General features: G+C 39.1%; 1 protein-coding gene across 2 annotated transcripts in view; it reads left to right on the plus strand.

Moving 5' to 3' along the window:
* The window catches only part of LOC130569271 (E3 ubiquitin-protein ligase rnf213-beta-like), a 33,241-nt gene extending 16,897 nt beyond the window's left edge, over nucleotides 1–16,344 (plus strand). The window contains exons 26-63 of one of the 2 annotated variants that reach the window (XM_057358815.1): nucleotides 53–189; nucleotides 329–427; nucleotides 575–708; nucleotides 789–905; nucleotides 1,080–1,129; nucleotides 1,216–1,372; nucleotides 1,494–1,629; nucleotides 1,751–1,933; nucleotides 2,119–2,252; nucleotides 2,398–2,573; nucleotides 2,662–2,865; nucleotides 3,316–3,503; nucleotides 3,608–3,728; nucleotides 3,844–3,944; nucleotides 4,230–4,409; nucleotides 4,551–4,696; nucleotides 4,786–4,885; nucleotides 5,027–5,138; nucleotides 5,461–5,677; nucleotides 5,925–6,115; nucleotides 7,928–8,050; nucleotides 8,296–8,406; nucleotides 8,624–8,866; nucleotides 9,009–9,087; nucleotides 9,176–9,210; nucleotides 9,297–9,545; nucleotides 9,719–9,884; nucleotides 10,102–10,187; nucleotides 10,996–11,232; nucleotides 11,332–11,464; nucleotides 11,573–11,656; nucleotides 11,737–11,917; nucleotides 12,019–12,220; nucleotides 12,313–12,390; nucleotides 12,484–12,681; nucleotides 13,663–13,752; nucleotides 14,311–14,486; nucleotides 15,575–16,344. In XM_057358815.1, the coding sequence (XP_057214798.1) occupies nucleotides 53–189; nucleotides 329–427; nucleotides 575–708; nucleotides 789–905; nucleotides 1,080–1,129; nucleotides 1,216–1,372; nucleotides 1,494–1,629; nucleotides 1,751–1,933; nucleotides 2,119–2,252; nucleotides 2,398–2,573; nucleotides 2,662–2,865; nucleotides 3,316–3,503; nucleotides 3,608–3,728; nucleotides 3,844–3,944; nucleotides 4,230–4,409; nucleotides 4,551–4,696; nucleotides 4,786–4,885; nucleotides 5,027–5,138; nucleotides 5,461–5,677; nucleotides 5,925–6,115; nucleotides 7,928–8,050; nucleotides 8,296–8,406; nucleotides 8,624–8,866; nucleotides 9,009–9,087; nucleotides 9,176–9,210; nucleotides 9,297–9,545; nucleotides 9,719–9,884; nucleotides 10,102–10,187; nucleotides 10,996–11,232; nucleotides 11,332–11,464; nucleotides 11,573–11,656; nucleotides 11,737–11,917; nucleotides 12,019–12,220; nucleotides 12,313–12,390; nucleotides 12,484–12,681; nucleotides 13,663–13,752; nucleotides 14,311–14,486; nucleotides 15,575–15,710 (5,490 nt within the window). In that variant the 3' untranslated portion in view covers nucleotides 15,711–16,344. The remainder of the gene's footprint in view (nucleotides 1–52; nucleotides 190–328; nucleotides 428–574; nucleotides 709–788; nucleotides 906–1,079; nucleotides 1,130–1,215; nucleotides 1,373–1,493; nucleotides 1,630–1,750; nucleotides 1,934–2,118; nucleotides 2,253–2,397; nucleotides 2,574–2,661; nucleotides 2,866–3,315; nucleotides 3,504–3,607; nucleotides 3,729–3,843; nucleotides 3,945–4,229; nucleotides 4,410–4,550; nucleotides 4,697–4,785; nucleotides 4,886–5,026; nucleotides 5,139–5,460; nucleotides 5,678–5,924; nucleotides 6,116–7,927; nucleotides 8,051–8,295; nucleotides 8,407–8,623; nucleotides 8,867–9,008; nucleotides 9,088–9,175; nucleotides 9,211–9,296; nucleotides 9,546–9,718; nucleotides 9,885–10,101; nucleotides 10,188–10,995; nucleotides 11,233–11,331; nucleotides 11,465–11,572; nucleotides 11,657–11,736; nucleotides 11,918–12,018; nucleotides 12,221–12,312; nucleotides 12,391–12,483; nucleotides 12,682–13,662; nucleotides 13,753–14,310; nucleotides 14,487–15,574) is intronic. The other variant, XM_057358816.1, reaches the window with a different exon arrangement.
* The last annotated feature ends 8 nt before the right edge of the window (nucleotides 16,345–16,352 follow it).

A 16,352-nucleotide genomic window follows, 5' to 3' on the forward strand; every position in this document is an offset into this window, starting at 1 on the left:
TTCAAACGTTTGAAAAGTTTCTTAGGCTTTCCATTTGTTATGAACCTGCTAGGTAACCACATTCTCCAGTCTTCTCACTGGAGCTGATTTGAGAAATCTTGCACCAGCCTTGGGTTTATCTACTGAGCAGGTTCATCTGCTCTTCTTACACCAGTTTGACACAGAAGCCTCATTTTCCAGTAAAATACGGTAAAAATTAAACTTTAAAGTGTGTTACACACCATTTATGTTATTGTAGTGTTTGTTTTTGAAGTTATTGTAGTTTATGTTTATTTGTAGTAACTTGGACAATTGTACAGTACAATACAATGTATATTCATTTTTCCAGGTCTTATCTGAGGGATTGTGGGCTTTCGCTACGCATTCTTCTGGTTCAGATGGACATGGAAGAGTCATTGTGCAAAAATGAACTTATTGCTTCAGCAAAGTAAGTCTTTGGTGCTGGCAGGAACAACAACAACATTCTTAGGATGTTATAGTTTGCCACTTATTTTGATTATTTTTGTAACACTTGGTAGATCAGGTGTCAAATACTTAAATGGATCTTTTTTTACCTTACCTGTCCTGTCCCCAGATACTGTACCATGAATGAAATCTTGTCCTTCAAATCAGATCCGAGTAACTTTTATACTGTGTTCATAACAAAGCTCTCCAGAATTGGGGAGCAATGTAAAACAAGTGGCAACAAATACATTGGCTTTCAGGGAGGTGAGTGGAACTACAGTACATTGGCAGCATCAAGTGTTTTTAGGTATATTCAGATAATTATTATAATATTTTTGCTTAAGGAGTTTGGTTATCTGCGCATATCGATGACCTTAGAGATTCTGAAGACATGAGCTTAGATCTTAAAGCTTTTTGTGGAATTTCTATAAGTGAACTCATCTCCAGGACAATGAAGTCAGGTACGCTACCAATGCAATATATTTAGATTAAAGGAGGGACTGATTGGACATTTTTGACATGTGCCAGTACGCAACCAACCACTCAAAACACCTTAGCAACCACGTAGCAACATCATAACAGTCAGTCATAACTCACCCCAGCAAGTTATGAGATGCAATAAAATTTCTTTACAGATGTCAAGGATTCAGAAGAAATGCATACAAATGAACCTGAAAGTCAAAAGGTAAAATTGTTTGAAGTTTATAATGGACATATAGGACATACAGAACATACATTTCACACCTTCTAAGAAAAATGTTTTGTTTTCAGGAAAGTTCAGTGCATCTAAACAGTTTGTCCCTAATAAGATCCTGCACCCAGAAAGCTGTTTCATTGCTAAGAGATACAGGCAAAAAAACCTCCAGGAGCATGGAGCGCATGAACATATTGCTTGTCCTTTTGGGTGATGACCCTGCGCCAACAGGAGGTGGGTTGGTTTTGTTCTATGTCTTCTTTCCACACCATGTAAATATGTGTCATATTAAAGTTTGAATGAAAATAGAAATGGTAAGAATTTAAGTTTGGATATGAGTGTTTGTGTTTTGCAGAACGGTTCCAGAAAGTGTTGTTAGGAAGGCTGATGACTGCCCTAAAGCAGAAGGAAGAGCTGAGTCTTAATCCAACAGACTGGGTTTATAGAGCAGCAAAGAACCGTGAAGCTCTACAAGAAGGTGGAACACTCCGGTATGTCACTCTGGGGTTAAACTATCCCGTCTGTCTGGATATTTGGGTGTCTGTCTTTTTGTCTGGCTAGATAAAATACAGTATCTAGCATTCTTACTTTTTTCTTTATGCTGTTGTTCAGGCACACTTTGTGGCGTCAGCTGCAGGGAATTTTAAGCCCATTACTTGCCAGAGTTTTAGAAGTGTTGGACCGAGACTGTAACTTGGGTCTACTGCATGGGCTCAGTGATGGTGTGGTGCAGTTCTGGTTAGACATCTTTCAAGATCAGCAGCTCCTTGACCTACTCTTCTCACATAATGCAAGGTATATTTTTAAAAGAACAATAACCCAAATAAATACCGTGATATCACTTTCTAAGTGATATTTTGATATGATGTGGTAGAAATGCTAAGACGACTAACTTCCGTTAAAATAGTTCTGTTACACTATACCTGAGTTTTGTTAGAGGTATTACACACTTTTAAGAATGACTTATTTTCCTCCTTTAGTGTTCCAGAGCAGGAGATTAATGTTCAGTGTCACTTGTTTGTTGGAGAAGTGGAACGGCCCTGTGCTGCTCCCTTCAGCTGGCTGATAAAAACATACTGCCAGAGTTTATGGGAGGAATCAGAGTTTGTGCGAGGTGAGGCCTCTGTTTGTCTTGTAATTTTTGTCAACTTTATTTGTTTTGGCCACTTAGCTAACAAGATACCAACCAGACACATATGTAGATTGCACATGCACTTAATAGCCAATGGTTAATAGCCAAGTGTTGTAATTATTTTCAGGCACTGACCAAGGCAACAAAGCAAGGATTCAGCAGTTTATCAGTGCTGTTTCAGGCAGTGGACTGGGCAGCTATATCGAAAAACTTTCAGAGAGAGAAAAAGTTGAACTGGGTCGCCGTTACTTGACTGACTATGTACTTATGGCCTTCAAAGTCCATTCTGAAGAAGAGCTGGAGGTAAGATACGCATACACATTTTATTTGTCAGAAAAACTCTAGCTTCGTATTCTGATGCGATTGTGGGTTTGTGGCTGTTTTTCCACAGGTCTTCACTGCGGCATTGCTGGGATGTGTGTCTGCGCTGCAGGTGGAGATGTCAGTAGCCCCTGATCTCTCGCCGACGTGGATCCTTGCAGCCGCACAAATATATGCACCACGCCTGGACACATTATCACATGCCCTTCAGCTCAACACTCAAATGGTGGAGATCATTAAGGACCGGATACCACTAAAAACAAGCCCTGACATGGTGAGAACCGGGAGGTGGTTGCTTTTAAATACAGAATCTGAGCTTGCAGCTGAATTGGAAATTTTCAGTTTGGGTAGGAGAGATCCATGAACTAAAGTGCAAAAGCAATCCCATACTACACAAACATCTGGCAGATGTCTATTTGATGTCTGCATTCAAATCTGCAAGACATCGTTTGCTCATCTCGGAGACGTCTGTTTTCAGATGTCATATAGATGTTTATGATTTAGAATGGGTGTAACACTGCTCTTTCTAAGATCTTTAGCAGATGTTTTCCATATCTCCAGATCTTTAGCAGACGTCTTACAGACGTACATGTGCTAGCTGGGAACCATCCAGCTGCTTTTCAGTTCGTTACAGAAGTATTCGTCCATTTATAGACACAGAAAGAAATGTATTTACAGTGATTTATTTTCTCAGAATTGATCTCATTGTGTGTTTTATTTACAGTGTGAGGATATTCTTGCTGTTGGTATCTGTGTTGAGGAAACAAAGCTTTTACCCGTATCATCAGTTTGTGAATGCCAGACCTTTTTGCAAGGAGTTGAGCAGCTTCAGCCCTGTTTAGAGCAAGTGCTCAGTCCAAGCTTCAGAGCCCTCTGCAGCCCATGCTGTCTCAAACAGCTGGACGCTATAAAGTAAGATAAAAATGCATAATAATTTTAGAGGCATTATTTTACATTCTAAGCTAAATATAGAGATATTTTATAGAAATGTAATGTTTTTACGTCTTTTTCTTTAGGTCAGTGTGGCAGGGGATGCTGTTGGTGGGCGCTTTTATCGAACAGGTTGTTGTCAAGCTGAAATCGAAAGATGAAAGGATAGAGGCAGTGACTCTGAAACACTGCGCTCAGTTACATGGGGTGAGTCTAGACGTCCTGTTAAGACGTCCTCAGCTCTGTTTTCAAGTCCAAGTGTAAAACGCAATACTTTGGAGGATATCTAACAGATATGCTGCTTGTATTTTGCCTTGTACAGCTGATGGAAGGATCTCCCAATTTGAGGAGCAGAGACAATCTTCAGCAAATCATCCGCATACTCAATGATTACCACAACGAGTCCATCAGCAGAGAGCTGCGGTAAACCAACATTTTAAAACGCTTTTGAACATTTTATCTATATTTTTTAAATATTTGTTTCTGGATAAGGTGAATGCAACACTAGTGAAGCACTATATGATACAGTATATCTGCACTATATGTTTTTTATTCATATTCACAGAAAATCAACAAATGACAATACACACAGTGATTTTAGTTTTTATGCCAAACAACGTTCTTTATTTCATACCAATTCAATCTACTACACAGCAGTAAGAACGTATCTCATAATTGCTTTTGTATCTGTGCGCTCTTTCTTCACAGGTTTGGTGTAAAATGTTCAGTATGTTTGGAAGATCCATCAAAGCCCACTGCTCTTCCCTGTGAACATGTCTTTTGTTTGGCCTGCGTGGAAAAATCCATAGCAGGAGGACCGCAAAAATGTCCCAAGTGCAGGACATCTCTGCCAGACAACTACCGGCCCACTGTCTCTAGAAACATAGAGTGAGATTAAACCCTACATTTTACTTTTACATGTTCCGGTAAGACCGGCATACAGTTGTGTTCTAATCTTTATATGGGATAAAATTATATGGCGGGGTTATAGTGAACGGCAATATTCTGTGTGATTGATTTCTGTTGCAGCTCAGCCTTGAGTCAGCATAATGAGATAAGGAAATGTTGTAACGGCTTTTTCCTGGAGGTGGTCTCACGCTTCTGTCTGACCGATGAAGAAGACCCCTCAGAAGACCTGGTGGAACTGCTTTTCTCCCTCCTCATCTCAGCACAAGGTGGGTTGATTTTAGTGCCACCTAAAAATCCTATCATGGTAAGATCCTTATTTTAAAAAAGTAATTGTGTGTTATGTGCATGCATCCAGGAGATGTCTATAAGACAAGAGAGCTCACCCCATTCCTGGAATGTGTCGACCAGAGCCCTGTGGTGCGCTCTGTGCTGCTCAAACTTCTTCTGCAATACAGGTGCCTACTGCAATTTTATAGACACACGTATTGTATACACACCCTGACATTCTGGCCTAAAAAATATACACTATATAATAGTCTCATAGTCTCAACACTCATAAGTTTCTCACCAAGATGTTTAAAAACAACTCTCTCCAGTTTTAAACAGGTGAAGAAGCACATTCAAAGCTACTTGGAAAACATGGAAAACAAGCTTCTGGACAAAGAGGACAGAACTGAACTCTATCGACTATTTGTTAAATGCTTCCAAGTATGTGTCCTTCACCATATATTAACTCATGCATCAATATCACTGTTGCTCAATAATAGTTTTAAGTATTATAACTTCATTGCATAGTGTGTACAAACTGTTTGCGTTATGGGAAAAAAAATCCCCCAAATAATGTAATATGTGCTATCAATTTTGTATGAATTTTCATTGTCAAGTGTAAACTTACTGTATAAAAGGATTTAAAACTCAATCTGAGACAACAACCTCAATGTGAAGTTATGATTTTTGGTTCCATGCTGTTTTTACTCAGTTCAGTTATTGCATTGTATAGTTGTGTCTAAAAGCAGATGCATGTTTGCAGGATTCCCTACTCTCTTCTGGATTGAATGGAGCTGTTAAGGTCAAAGAGAATAAAAGTTGTCTACAGGAGAGTGTGAGCTTTCTAAGCCGACTCGCTCGTAAACAGACACCTTCTAGACAGGACGACCCAGCTGAGTTTCTGCTGTCTATGGCTGACCTCAGAATGTGTCTGGAGTCTGCTGCCCGTATCCTGCCCAAAGCTGTCGGCCAAAGAAAAGGTCAAGGTTCTTGATATGAGACCAATTCATGGTAGTTTCCGATATAAAATAAAATTAGATGATGTGATGTCTTCTTTTGTTTATGTGGTGAGCATCTGGCAAATATGACCATTTTCATATAAAGTAGTCGATTTTTGTTGTAAGCACATTTTCAGGGAGAAAATTCAAACTAAATTGACTAAATAGCAGGGATTTCAAAACTGTCTTGTCTTTTAAACATATTATACATTGGTCACATGTTTGGCAGGTAATTGTGAGGATGTGGAACTGAAGCTGTTGGAGCAGGTAAAGGCTGTGTGTGAGTATTGTGACAATGACTGGTACAGAATTTATCTGCTCCGAGCGCTTGACAGACTGGCTGGCATGGATTGTCTACAAATGCTGATCAACAGCACAGATTACATATGGATCTTCCCTGCAGAGATTCTACGCCTTCACGTACGACCATTCAGTTGTTATTTTTGATTAACCATTATTCTAGTTTTAAAGGTCCAGTGTGTAATTTTTACTAATCTATTGACAGAAATGCAATATAATATACATAACTATGTCTTCAAAGTTGTATAAAGACCTTACATAGTGAAGCGTTATGTTTTTATTAGCTTAGCAAGCAAACTTTATTTATCAAGCACTTTACAACCACCGAAGTGGACCAAAGTGCTGTGCAGAAAAATGAATTAATAAAAACTTATACAAACATGAGATATAAATACATGACACACACTAAAACAATCAAAATGTCATCATTCGGTTTTAAAAGCCAATGAGAAAAGTTTTCAAAAATGATTTGAATGAAGAAAGCGAAGAAGCCTGTCTAATAGACAGGTAATACATTAAATTACATACACACACACTAAAGCACACACGTCTGGTTTATTATCTCCGTGGGGACAGTCCATAGGCGTAATGATTTTTATACTGTACAAACTGTATTTTTTATCCCCTAACCCAACCCCTAAACCTAAAGATCGTAGAAAACTTTTTGCATTTTAGATTTTCAAAAAAATAGTGTTCTGTACAATTTATATGCTTTTATTCCCATGGGGACCTCAATTTTGGTCCCCACGGTGACACGAGTCCCCATGTGTTGGTTTGTATTCAGGTGTAGGTCCCCACCGGGATATAAAAACAGGCCACATGCACACGGACACACACACACACACACACAGATAGAGACAGAAGATTAAAGAAGAGAAACACAGGTAATATATTATGCGGACTATCAATTCCTATATGGGGTAGTAATAATTCACGCAATATGTTACATTCAAAATTATATTAACAAGTACAAAACTCTAAAGCCGATGTCTGCAGCCCCCTGACGAGCAAAATGCGTGGAAACAGTGGCGAGGAACCCAAAACTCCAGTGGAGACCTCGGGAGAACCCAGGCCCCACTACTGATGCATCTCTACAAGCTCGACAGTGCTTGCACAACTAGGCTAAATAAACCAAATTGATTTTATATTATCTTAATATTCTAATAGCTAATTGCAGTTGCAATTTTGTTGTGTAGTGGGGACATGTTAGGTTGCCGCCTCCCTCTTTCAGCTCCACCATCTAGACTCGCCGCCTCTCTCTTTCAGCTCCACCATCTAGACTCGCCGCCTCCCTCTTTTAGCTCCACCATCTAGACTCGCCGCCTCCCTCTTTTAGCTCCACCATCTAGACTCGCCGCCTCCCTCTTTTAGCTCCACCATCTAGACTGGTTACAGACCTCGGAACAATGAGAAAAGACAACTGAGAGCAGAATACCGTTCTACAAGTGCATCAGTTGTTATAGGAAGTGTTCCTGGTTCCGGTTGATCTAAATAATGCAGCCTAATAATCCCTTTGTAGAGGATTTGTAATATAGAAGTACGCAAGGTTGACGAGATGCGTCTTTAATCTAGATTTAAACTGATACAACTGAGTGTGTCTGCCTCCCGCACACTATTCGTAAGACTGTTACAGAGTTTGGGCGCTAGGTAGGAAAAGGATCTACCACCTGCACTTGATTTTGAAACTCTAGGTATTACCAACTTTCAAGAGCCCAAGGAGCGTAGTGAACGTGAGGGACTGTATAGTATTAGAAGCTCACTCAGGTACTATGGAGCTAAACTGTGTAGGGCCAACCACACCACTAGATGCCGCTAAATTTCATACACTGGACCTTTAAGATATACAGTATAACAACTCATGGGTTGATAAAAAAATAAAATCTCAAGGTTAATCAAAAGAATTTATACTGCAGTTTTTGTATATTTTTACAGAGGTTGACTCCTGCTGAAGTGGATCGGTTTTTGTGTTGTGGTCCGTCATATCGGACCATCAGAGATGGGGTGGGACAAGTGATGCATGATGGCAAAACAGATAGCCTCAGAGAAGCCTTACAGGTCACAGTCTATGGCTATATTATGTACAACATATGCACAGAACATTATTTAGTGACCAAACAATTGAGGCTTATTTGGACAGAGTTACGGCTCCTCATACTGTGTTAGGGATGATATGATGAAACATGAATAAGAATTAATTATTTATGTTTTAGTTTCTGAGTTAAAGTTATCATATTGCTTTAGAAGACGTGAAATGCAGAGCACAAGTCTGCATTTGTTTTAGGTGTGCTTTTTTATTTCAGGCAATGAATGCTTTAGGTCCTTTGAAAAGCGTCATGCTGGCTCTTGCTATGTTCAGGCAGGTTACCTGTCATCTCGTGTCACCTGAAAGAGCAATAGATCCTCAAGCACAGGTAAAACCTGCTTATTGTTATATAAATACACTCTACTTATATGTGATATTCCAACTTGCATATTGCAACCTGAAATAGTAGCAGACTTGGTTATAAAAGTCTTTGAGAGTAAAAAAGACTAATACATTTAAATCGTATGATTTGTGAATAGTTTGCTACTCCTTAGATGAATATGATGTGCTTCCATAAAAATAAAGCGCTGTTTTATTCTCAACAGGAGCTAAATGTTTTGAAGGATATTATTAGAGAGAATGTTTCAGGACATGTCCGCGAGCTCTGTACCGCTCTGTTATCCAATCAGATTGGAGGGCCAGGATCTCCCTTGAGTCTCAATGCAGGTGTACCTGCTCAACGTCGCCCTCTACTGGAGCTCCTGGTGCACGCCAGTGCTGTGTTTTACAGCGGGAACAGACTGCTCAGGCCACTTCACAGCATTTCCTCTCAACCTCAAAACGTGACCGTAAGGATTTATTCACACTGATGAACCTTGGAGAATTTGTATTTTATAATACCATTGCCAGATACGTGTCATTTCAATTGTTTTGTCATCCTGTCACAATTATGCAGCCTTTGATATAGAATGATTTTCTGCTCTTCTTCAGGGAGCATTCCTGCCCACTATGCCAGATGACCACACAAGTGATGTCCGACAGTGGCTCAAAGAGAAGCTTACGCCGTACTGTGAGTGGATTTGCGTAAAATGTTTTATTGTCAGTATGTAATCTTTTTTTAACTGTTGACTGAAAGTATTTGTTTTGGTAACTTTTAGATTGCAGTAACGGTCACGCGAGCTTTGTGGGACAGGTAAGAAATAATTTTCACATTAATTCAATGAATTAATACTGTGGTCTAGAAGTTGTTTATTTAGGTCTATTTCTCAATTTATTTAGTGTGGTAAACCAATGGAATTGTCAAAATGTGCCACATGTGGAGTGCCTATAGGAGGCCAGAATCATATTCCAGTGTTAGGTTTTATTCCAGTCAGTGGAATCACAGATATGACACGAACAGGGCATATATTGGGAAATGCTGAAAACCGGTCTGAAGCCCCAAACAGGAATCTGTCTCTAGCGCAGTCCTGTGTTCTTCGTCTGTGTCTTCATTTGGCCATGTTGCAAGGGGCCATTCACCACCAGCAGGTAAAGCGGAAGCCATGGCAACATTTTTGAAAGTTTTCTTTTTGTGTATAAATGAAGTGGGTAAACTGTTTGCAAACTTGTAATTTGTAACAAATGATGTGTTATACATTTTCTCACTTGCTTATGCCAACTCGAAACAAGCCTATAACTGTAGGCATAATCACATTCAACAGGGCATCAGGAATATGATCCAATCAGCTTTTCATAGTGTCTTTGAGTTCCTGTGGCAACATCTTGAGAAGGACATGAGGGTTCTTGGGGAAACTTTAAATCTCAACATGGAAGACACTGCCATTGTAGTTCATCTGATCCTCAACAGGTTTCTAGAGACCAACACAGGTGTGAATACTGTTCTTCACTGACCATTCTTGCTGACCATTACCCACATGCAAATAAATCAAGATTATATGTTACTTGAGAAAACTTTTATTAAAATATATAACACAAAATATTTATCCATTCATGACTTGGACTCTTGGATAAACATTTCTGTTGTGCTTTGTGGGTTTTCTTGTGTTTGTAATATCTGAACCAAATACCATTTTGTCATTGACAGGTGGTAACCAGGATCTATCATCACGCAGGTCCAGAGAACAGTGGGAGAGCACAGTCTGTAATTCAGTTATTAATCCTGTTTTACAGGTCAGTCATTTTTACAGCAACCAAATAGTGAGCGATTAACCTGTTTTGTAAAGTTATTTGACTTTTTTTAATAGTATTACTTTCCAAACATTGCATTGTAGAACTGAATGCATTTACTTTGACAATGTTGTCATCTTAATAGGCATCATGGAAAGATTGCTGCTTGTAGGATCCAAACAAAACTAATGTGACATTTGAATAATATTCTCTGCTAATTGTTGATATTTATGGTCATGTGATTCTTTAGGATTTCTTTTAAAACCTGGTAGTTTGATCACATGACTTGTTTGCAATTCATTTTGAAAAAAGATTTAAACGTCCAGTTGAACGCGCAGTTTCTGCCAATCTCATATTAATCTTGAGTACCTATAGAGTAGTATTGCATACTTCGTATCTTTGAAGAGTATTTAGTTTGATCACATTTATAGAAGATAGAGACAGCTGTACAATTATTTCCAGAAAAATACGACCTCCTGGGGGTGTGCGGGGGGAGGAACTAAATCACAAGCACACAATACATCATCGCATTGATGTACTAGAAGTTCATTTTGCTTACATTATGCACGTATGAGCCGATTGCCAACAATACACAGACATATGACTTAGTTTGACTTGCTGCGTGCGGTTCATGTCCGGCATCTTTTAGTGCTGGGACCGCTCCATCTATCAGTTTCAAACGATCTGCAAATCCAACGTTATATCCACCGTTTATATAACATCCATCACTGAAATGCCGTGAACAAACAAACACACCTCAACTTCTCTCACTATCGTAAGAGTAGCTTTAAAGTTTGCTTTTTGTTTTCAGGATTTGAACAGGATGTTGAACAGCGCACATGATGCGATTGCGTCTGATAACAGACTTTCTAACAGTCCCCTTATGAAGGTTCTGAAGAGAGACCCTGCAAAAATCCTTCAACTCCCATCTAACTGCCCCACCCACCACTCGGCCTTCTGGAGTCTTTCACCTCTCCTAACAGTGGAGAGCATTACCCAGCAAATACACCAAAGTCAAGCACCCCTGCTCACCCTATTTATCAATAAGGTATTGTCAAAACATCACAAATAATAACATTCCATAATGTTTCCATAACTCTTTCCATAACATGCAACATAACATGTGTTTATTTGATGTATTCATCAGGTGCATTGTATGAGACAGCTGATTCATCTGCCGACTCTTGCTGCCCTGCTGTCTGATCTAATGAAACTGCTTCCTCCAGGCTCTGAGACCCACACCTACACCATCGCCTCACTGCTGCACAGCATTTCTGCAGGTCTGTCATACTTATACATACAACTGACACTGCTCACCGGTGAAGATACATTTTTGATTTAATCATTTTATGAAGATACGTCACTGATGATATGTGTCATTTAAACAGGCTATCAAAAGAAATTATTGTCAGGAAGAGTAGACGTCTTCATGAAGGCGTGGAACCATCTCCGAACGGAAATAGCCAATGATGGTATGCGGAATACAAACTTAATGCTAGCAGAAAGATAGCAGGAAAATAATGTTAATTCTTTAATTGTTTTCTTATTTCAGCGTCAGTGGGTTTGGATACTGCACTATGTGAAACAGACATGACTAAAGAAAGTTCTGGACAGTTTCTCTCCATAAGTCGACAGGGTCCAGGGACATGTCTCCGTGCGACCATAGATCTCCTGTCTAAAACGCACAACAGTCTGGTGGCAGAAGCCAGGAAACTCTGTCACCAAGAAGACAGGTGTGTGTTTGAGAATGTCATGCGAATATCCTTGCTTTAACAAATTTCCATACTAGTTATGTTTATACGTTTAAATGTATTATTCACATTTTATCTTACAGTGATTATAAAGTGTCTTTAGTGTCGCTGTGTGAGAGTCAGCTTGCCCTTTGTCACCCGGAGAGGCAGTTTCTCCCCCTAGTGTTAGCTAACTGTCATTACACTTTAGAGAAGGGCCAGCAGACAGCGAGTTCCTATGATTATCAGGCTATTGAGAGAGAACTCGGCAGACGATTTTTCGCAGGCAAACCACGCATTCAGTCCGTAAGTCTTACACAATTTAAGCTATAGTATCGCAGTTGTTTTTATTTGGATGAGAACATTGTTTTACTGGTTATTATTAATCTCACTTGCAGGACACTGAGAAGTATCTGAGAAGACAACATCAGGATTTTTCAGAGGTCCTTACTGAAGTTAGAGCCAAAATACCTCAGGTAATTTTCTTCAGCTTTTTTGAAAGACCTTTGTGTCATTGTTTTTTGAGTCTGGAAAAGCAAGCCTCAGTTCTTCACCTCTGTATATTTCAGGAGCCACTGAGGAGTTCTGTGCTCAGCTCCATGAGATCAATGCTGCGCTCATTCACCGACGTCTGCGATGCAGTTTTTGCTGTTGAGATCGGGCTTCGCTTCCTCGGCAAAACCGGAGGAGATCCGCAGGCTCTGCTGTTGAGCTATCTGAAGGACTCATTGAAAATGGATCGACAAATTTCCAGCAGCGTAGCTGAGGTAAGAAACACAAACAGAGAAGTGTGTTTGAAGCTTCTGCTTTAAAGGTCCAGTATATGAAATTTAGCAGCATCTAGCGAATTGCGAATTGCAACCCATGGCTCTCACAGGACTAAGGCCGTTTTCAGACTTGACTTCTTTTTCAAAGCTGTTAGCATCTGTTTTACATTATAATCCTATGGAGTTTATAATGTAAAAACGCCAGCGCCGGCGTCTTTTTCTGCAGCTCAGAGCGTCTTTTGAGGTTGTAAAAAGTTCAACTTTTCTGAAAAAAAAGCACCCTACGTCAAGCTCCCTTTTCACAGCTAACCAATGACAGCGACCTGTCATTTCCATAACAACATGCGAGGAACGTGATTGGTCGAGAAGGCTCAAGCTCGAAAAAATAAAATGGCGGCCAAAACGCCCGTTGGAGGATAGTTTTGTATAAATGTAAGTTTAATTTTAACTTTCAACAACTTCTGATTGCATTTCTAGCAAGAAATTGGTATTGTAGTTTTTTAATATGTGATTAGTTATTGCAAAGACGCTCTCTGTTTGTAATTCAAATAGACTTCTGTTACGCTGCCTGTCTGTTACTCTGGGCTGCCTTCGTGCACAGACGCTGCCTCCGAAGTCATGGCGTTCGGCTGCTATTTGTAACCAAATGCGCCCAGCATTTTTTTTTACTAAAAAAGCGCCTTTGTCAACTTTTTCTTGTCAAAAAAGAAGTCAAGTGTGAACACGGCCTCAGATGTCGTCACGTATTCGCTTATTTGCAGAAGACATTTACAAAGACATAGTTATGTATATTATATTGCATTTTTTGTCAATAGATCCTCTGAAAAATTACACATTGGACCTTTAAACTTTAATAAATTCCGTCTTAAATGTTCTTTTTTTGTTGCTTGACTTTGTAACGTTAAGCAATCAGTTATTTAGCTGTTTTTATGGGTATCATCTACCTTCTTCTGGAACTTAACCCACTTTTTTGTGTTTCAGGCTTTAAAGGACAACCGTCTGAGTCAGTGTACGGCCACCTGGCAGCTTCTTACCTGCTGGCGAAGTGAACAGATGTTGAGAAGAGGACAGGTACACCGACAATCATTCTGTGATGTCATCCTTAGACACTTGTTTTATTTTAACCTTGAACCACAAAATAAGATAATAGGAAGGATGATTCAAATTAGGTACAGAAATATGACATTTATGTTATTTATGTCTGTTTCTTATAAAGTGTTTAGTATGCTATGCACGCATGCCTTCAGTCAAAATAAAACACATTGCATTGCACAGGCTGCCATTACACATTCCTACTGCCATTACACAAAAGGGTCCAATAAAAAGCTCCCTTCTGCTCTGCTATTTAGCTCATCACTAATCTGACCTCATTACCGCTAACCTCTGCTGACCTCCCAAGGCCCCGACACAGGGTGGAGGGAGTGGACATTTGAGAGCTGTAAATCCAAGTAAAAGTGTTGGGAGTGTGCCAGTCTTTAACAATTGAGAGTGTGCCACAGCCAACAGTTCAAAGACTTTTTGACCCAGTGTCTGAAGCTATTAACCACTAATGAAACACTGTACATTTGTGAGGTTGCGGTCTTGAATAGAATTAATATTAAAGTTTTTTTTTTTCAATTTTCAAAACAGGATCCGTTTCAGCGACTGCCCAAACAGTTCCAAGATAAGATGACTTCAGAGGAGAGAAATCAGGTGACGGTTTTCCTCGGCGTCACAGACATCGATATTCTCTTACTGGAACTACATGAGATCCTTCAGCTCAAGGCCAAAAACACAGCGGAGGAGAGCTTTTCGCCACACTGGGAGTAAGAACTAATCCTAATTTTTTTTACTTATCCGGTAAACCCGACTTCTCTTTTGTAGGCCATTTGTAGGGTTGGGAATCGTATGAATTCTATCGATTCCGACTACAATTACGATTCTGCTTATCAATTTCGATTGTTATCGATTCCCAGTTTCGATTCCACAGTTGAAGTAAAACATTTAGATATCAACCTGAATGGTCATTTAGCCTGCTTATTGACTTGTTTGCAAAATATATATTTATGAGCACCGTTTTGTGTATACATACACATAGAACCATGTTTTTTCTGATTTATTACAATTTGTATTACCATAGTTGAACTACATTAAACTGTAGTAACTATAATGAAACTATGGTTAATAAGTAAACTTTGATAGAACTGATGTAGGGTCAGTCGGTCATAAGTTGAAAAACAAATGTCAGAGTTTAAGCACTATAAGCATGTATAGATAGTAAAATATAAGTAATACAAATTTAAATATTACAAAATATATATGAATATAAAATTATATTTTAAGGTAATACATTTTTTTTAGATGAGATGGAATTTTATGTGGGTTATACAAATAGCACATGTAGAAAATCAGTTATAGTTTAGCACTTATTGTAACATAAAATATTCAAGTATTCCAGTATGGTCTGTTTTTCACTTGTGAGTCTTTGTAAGTGACGGAATACATTTAAATGTCATTGTTCTGGATAATTATTCACAAAATAAAGCATCAGGAAATGTTTTTTCAAATACACCTAAAAGGATCCTATAGCGTTTAGCACCACGTCCTACAACACAAATAGACATAAGGGTCCTTTAAGAACGACTACTTTCAATCACAACAATGCAGACCTCCCAAACCTAGTAGTCCCCTGGGGACCCCATGGGCTTCAGACCCCAGAGAGGCACACTTTGACCCCCTCAGGCTTCCATCTGTCAGACTGCCCTGCTCTGGTCACCTACTGAGCAGGCAGCTGGTCGTAGAGAAAAGGAATGCGTGTGCTGCGAACAATAGACGGCAGCACAAACTGTTGATCCTAAACCCCACCAAAAGCTAAACAACCTCCCCCTCTCTATTTTTGTGTCTCACCACATAGCATCAGGTCCACTATGGAATCCCGTTTGGAGGAGAAGAACAGCAACTCTTTACCTGGTCTAGAGAGTCTTTCGGAGGAAAACACTCTAGCCAAAGCGGCAGAAATCTGGAAACTCGCAGTGGAGTTCAAACACTGAAACTTCTGAATGAGCCAAACTAAATGATGGAAAAACATTCCCTTATTACCGCAAGTGTCATGGGCTCGATTCCTAGAGAACACACACATACTGATACAAATGTAACTTGAATGCATTGTAAGTCTCTATGAATAAAAGCAAAAGTCAAATCCGTAAATGTAAATCTATGCAAACAAGTTATCAATGTTAACATTTATGTGTGCTGATCTTGTCTCCGTTAATATTATTGATAGACATTGTTGTCTTTATTTCCGTAGTGAACTATAAGATTATGAATCATTCCAACACTATTAATTCTTTGGTTTAGCTTTATTGTTAATATAAAATATTATAAATAATCTGTTTACTCTTTTTAATATAGCCTACTGTACCTTCATAGTTTAGCACTTTAATGTTTGTGGACCTGTAGCCTAAGTATAAACCTCAGGGAACAATTATTAAGTTTAGTTATAGCATTTGTCATCTGTATACTGTTTGTTTAATGTTTGTTGTTTGATAAGTTAATAAACATAGATCTACAGCATTTGTCTGAGTAAATCATTTGTTTTGAGGATACAGAGAGCACAGTCCATTATACATGTTTAAAGTGAACAAATGTAATAAAAATAATAAAACTGCAATAGTTTGTGACAGATCTACTGC

Source organism: Triplophysa rosa, linkage group LG18 (genome assembly GCF_024868665.1).
Source record: "Triplophysa rosa linkage group LG18, Trosa_1v2, whole genome shotgun sequence".
Classification (NCBI taxonomy): domain Eukaryota; kingdom Metazoa; phylum Chordata; class Actinopteri; order Cypriniformes; family Nemacheilidae; genus Triplophysa; species Triplophysa rosa.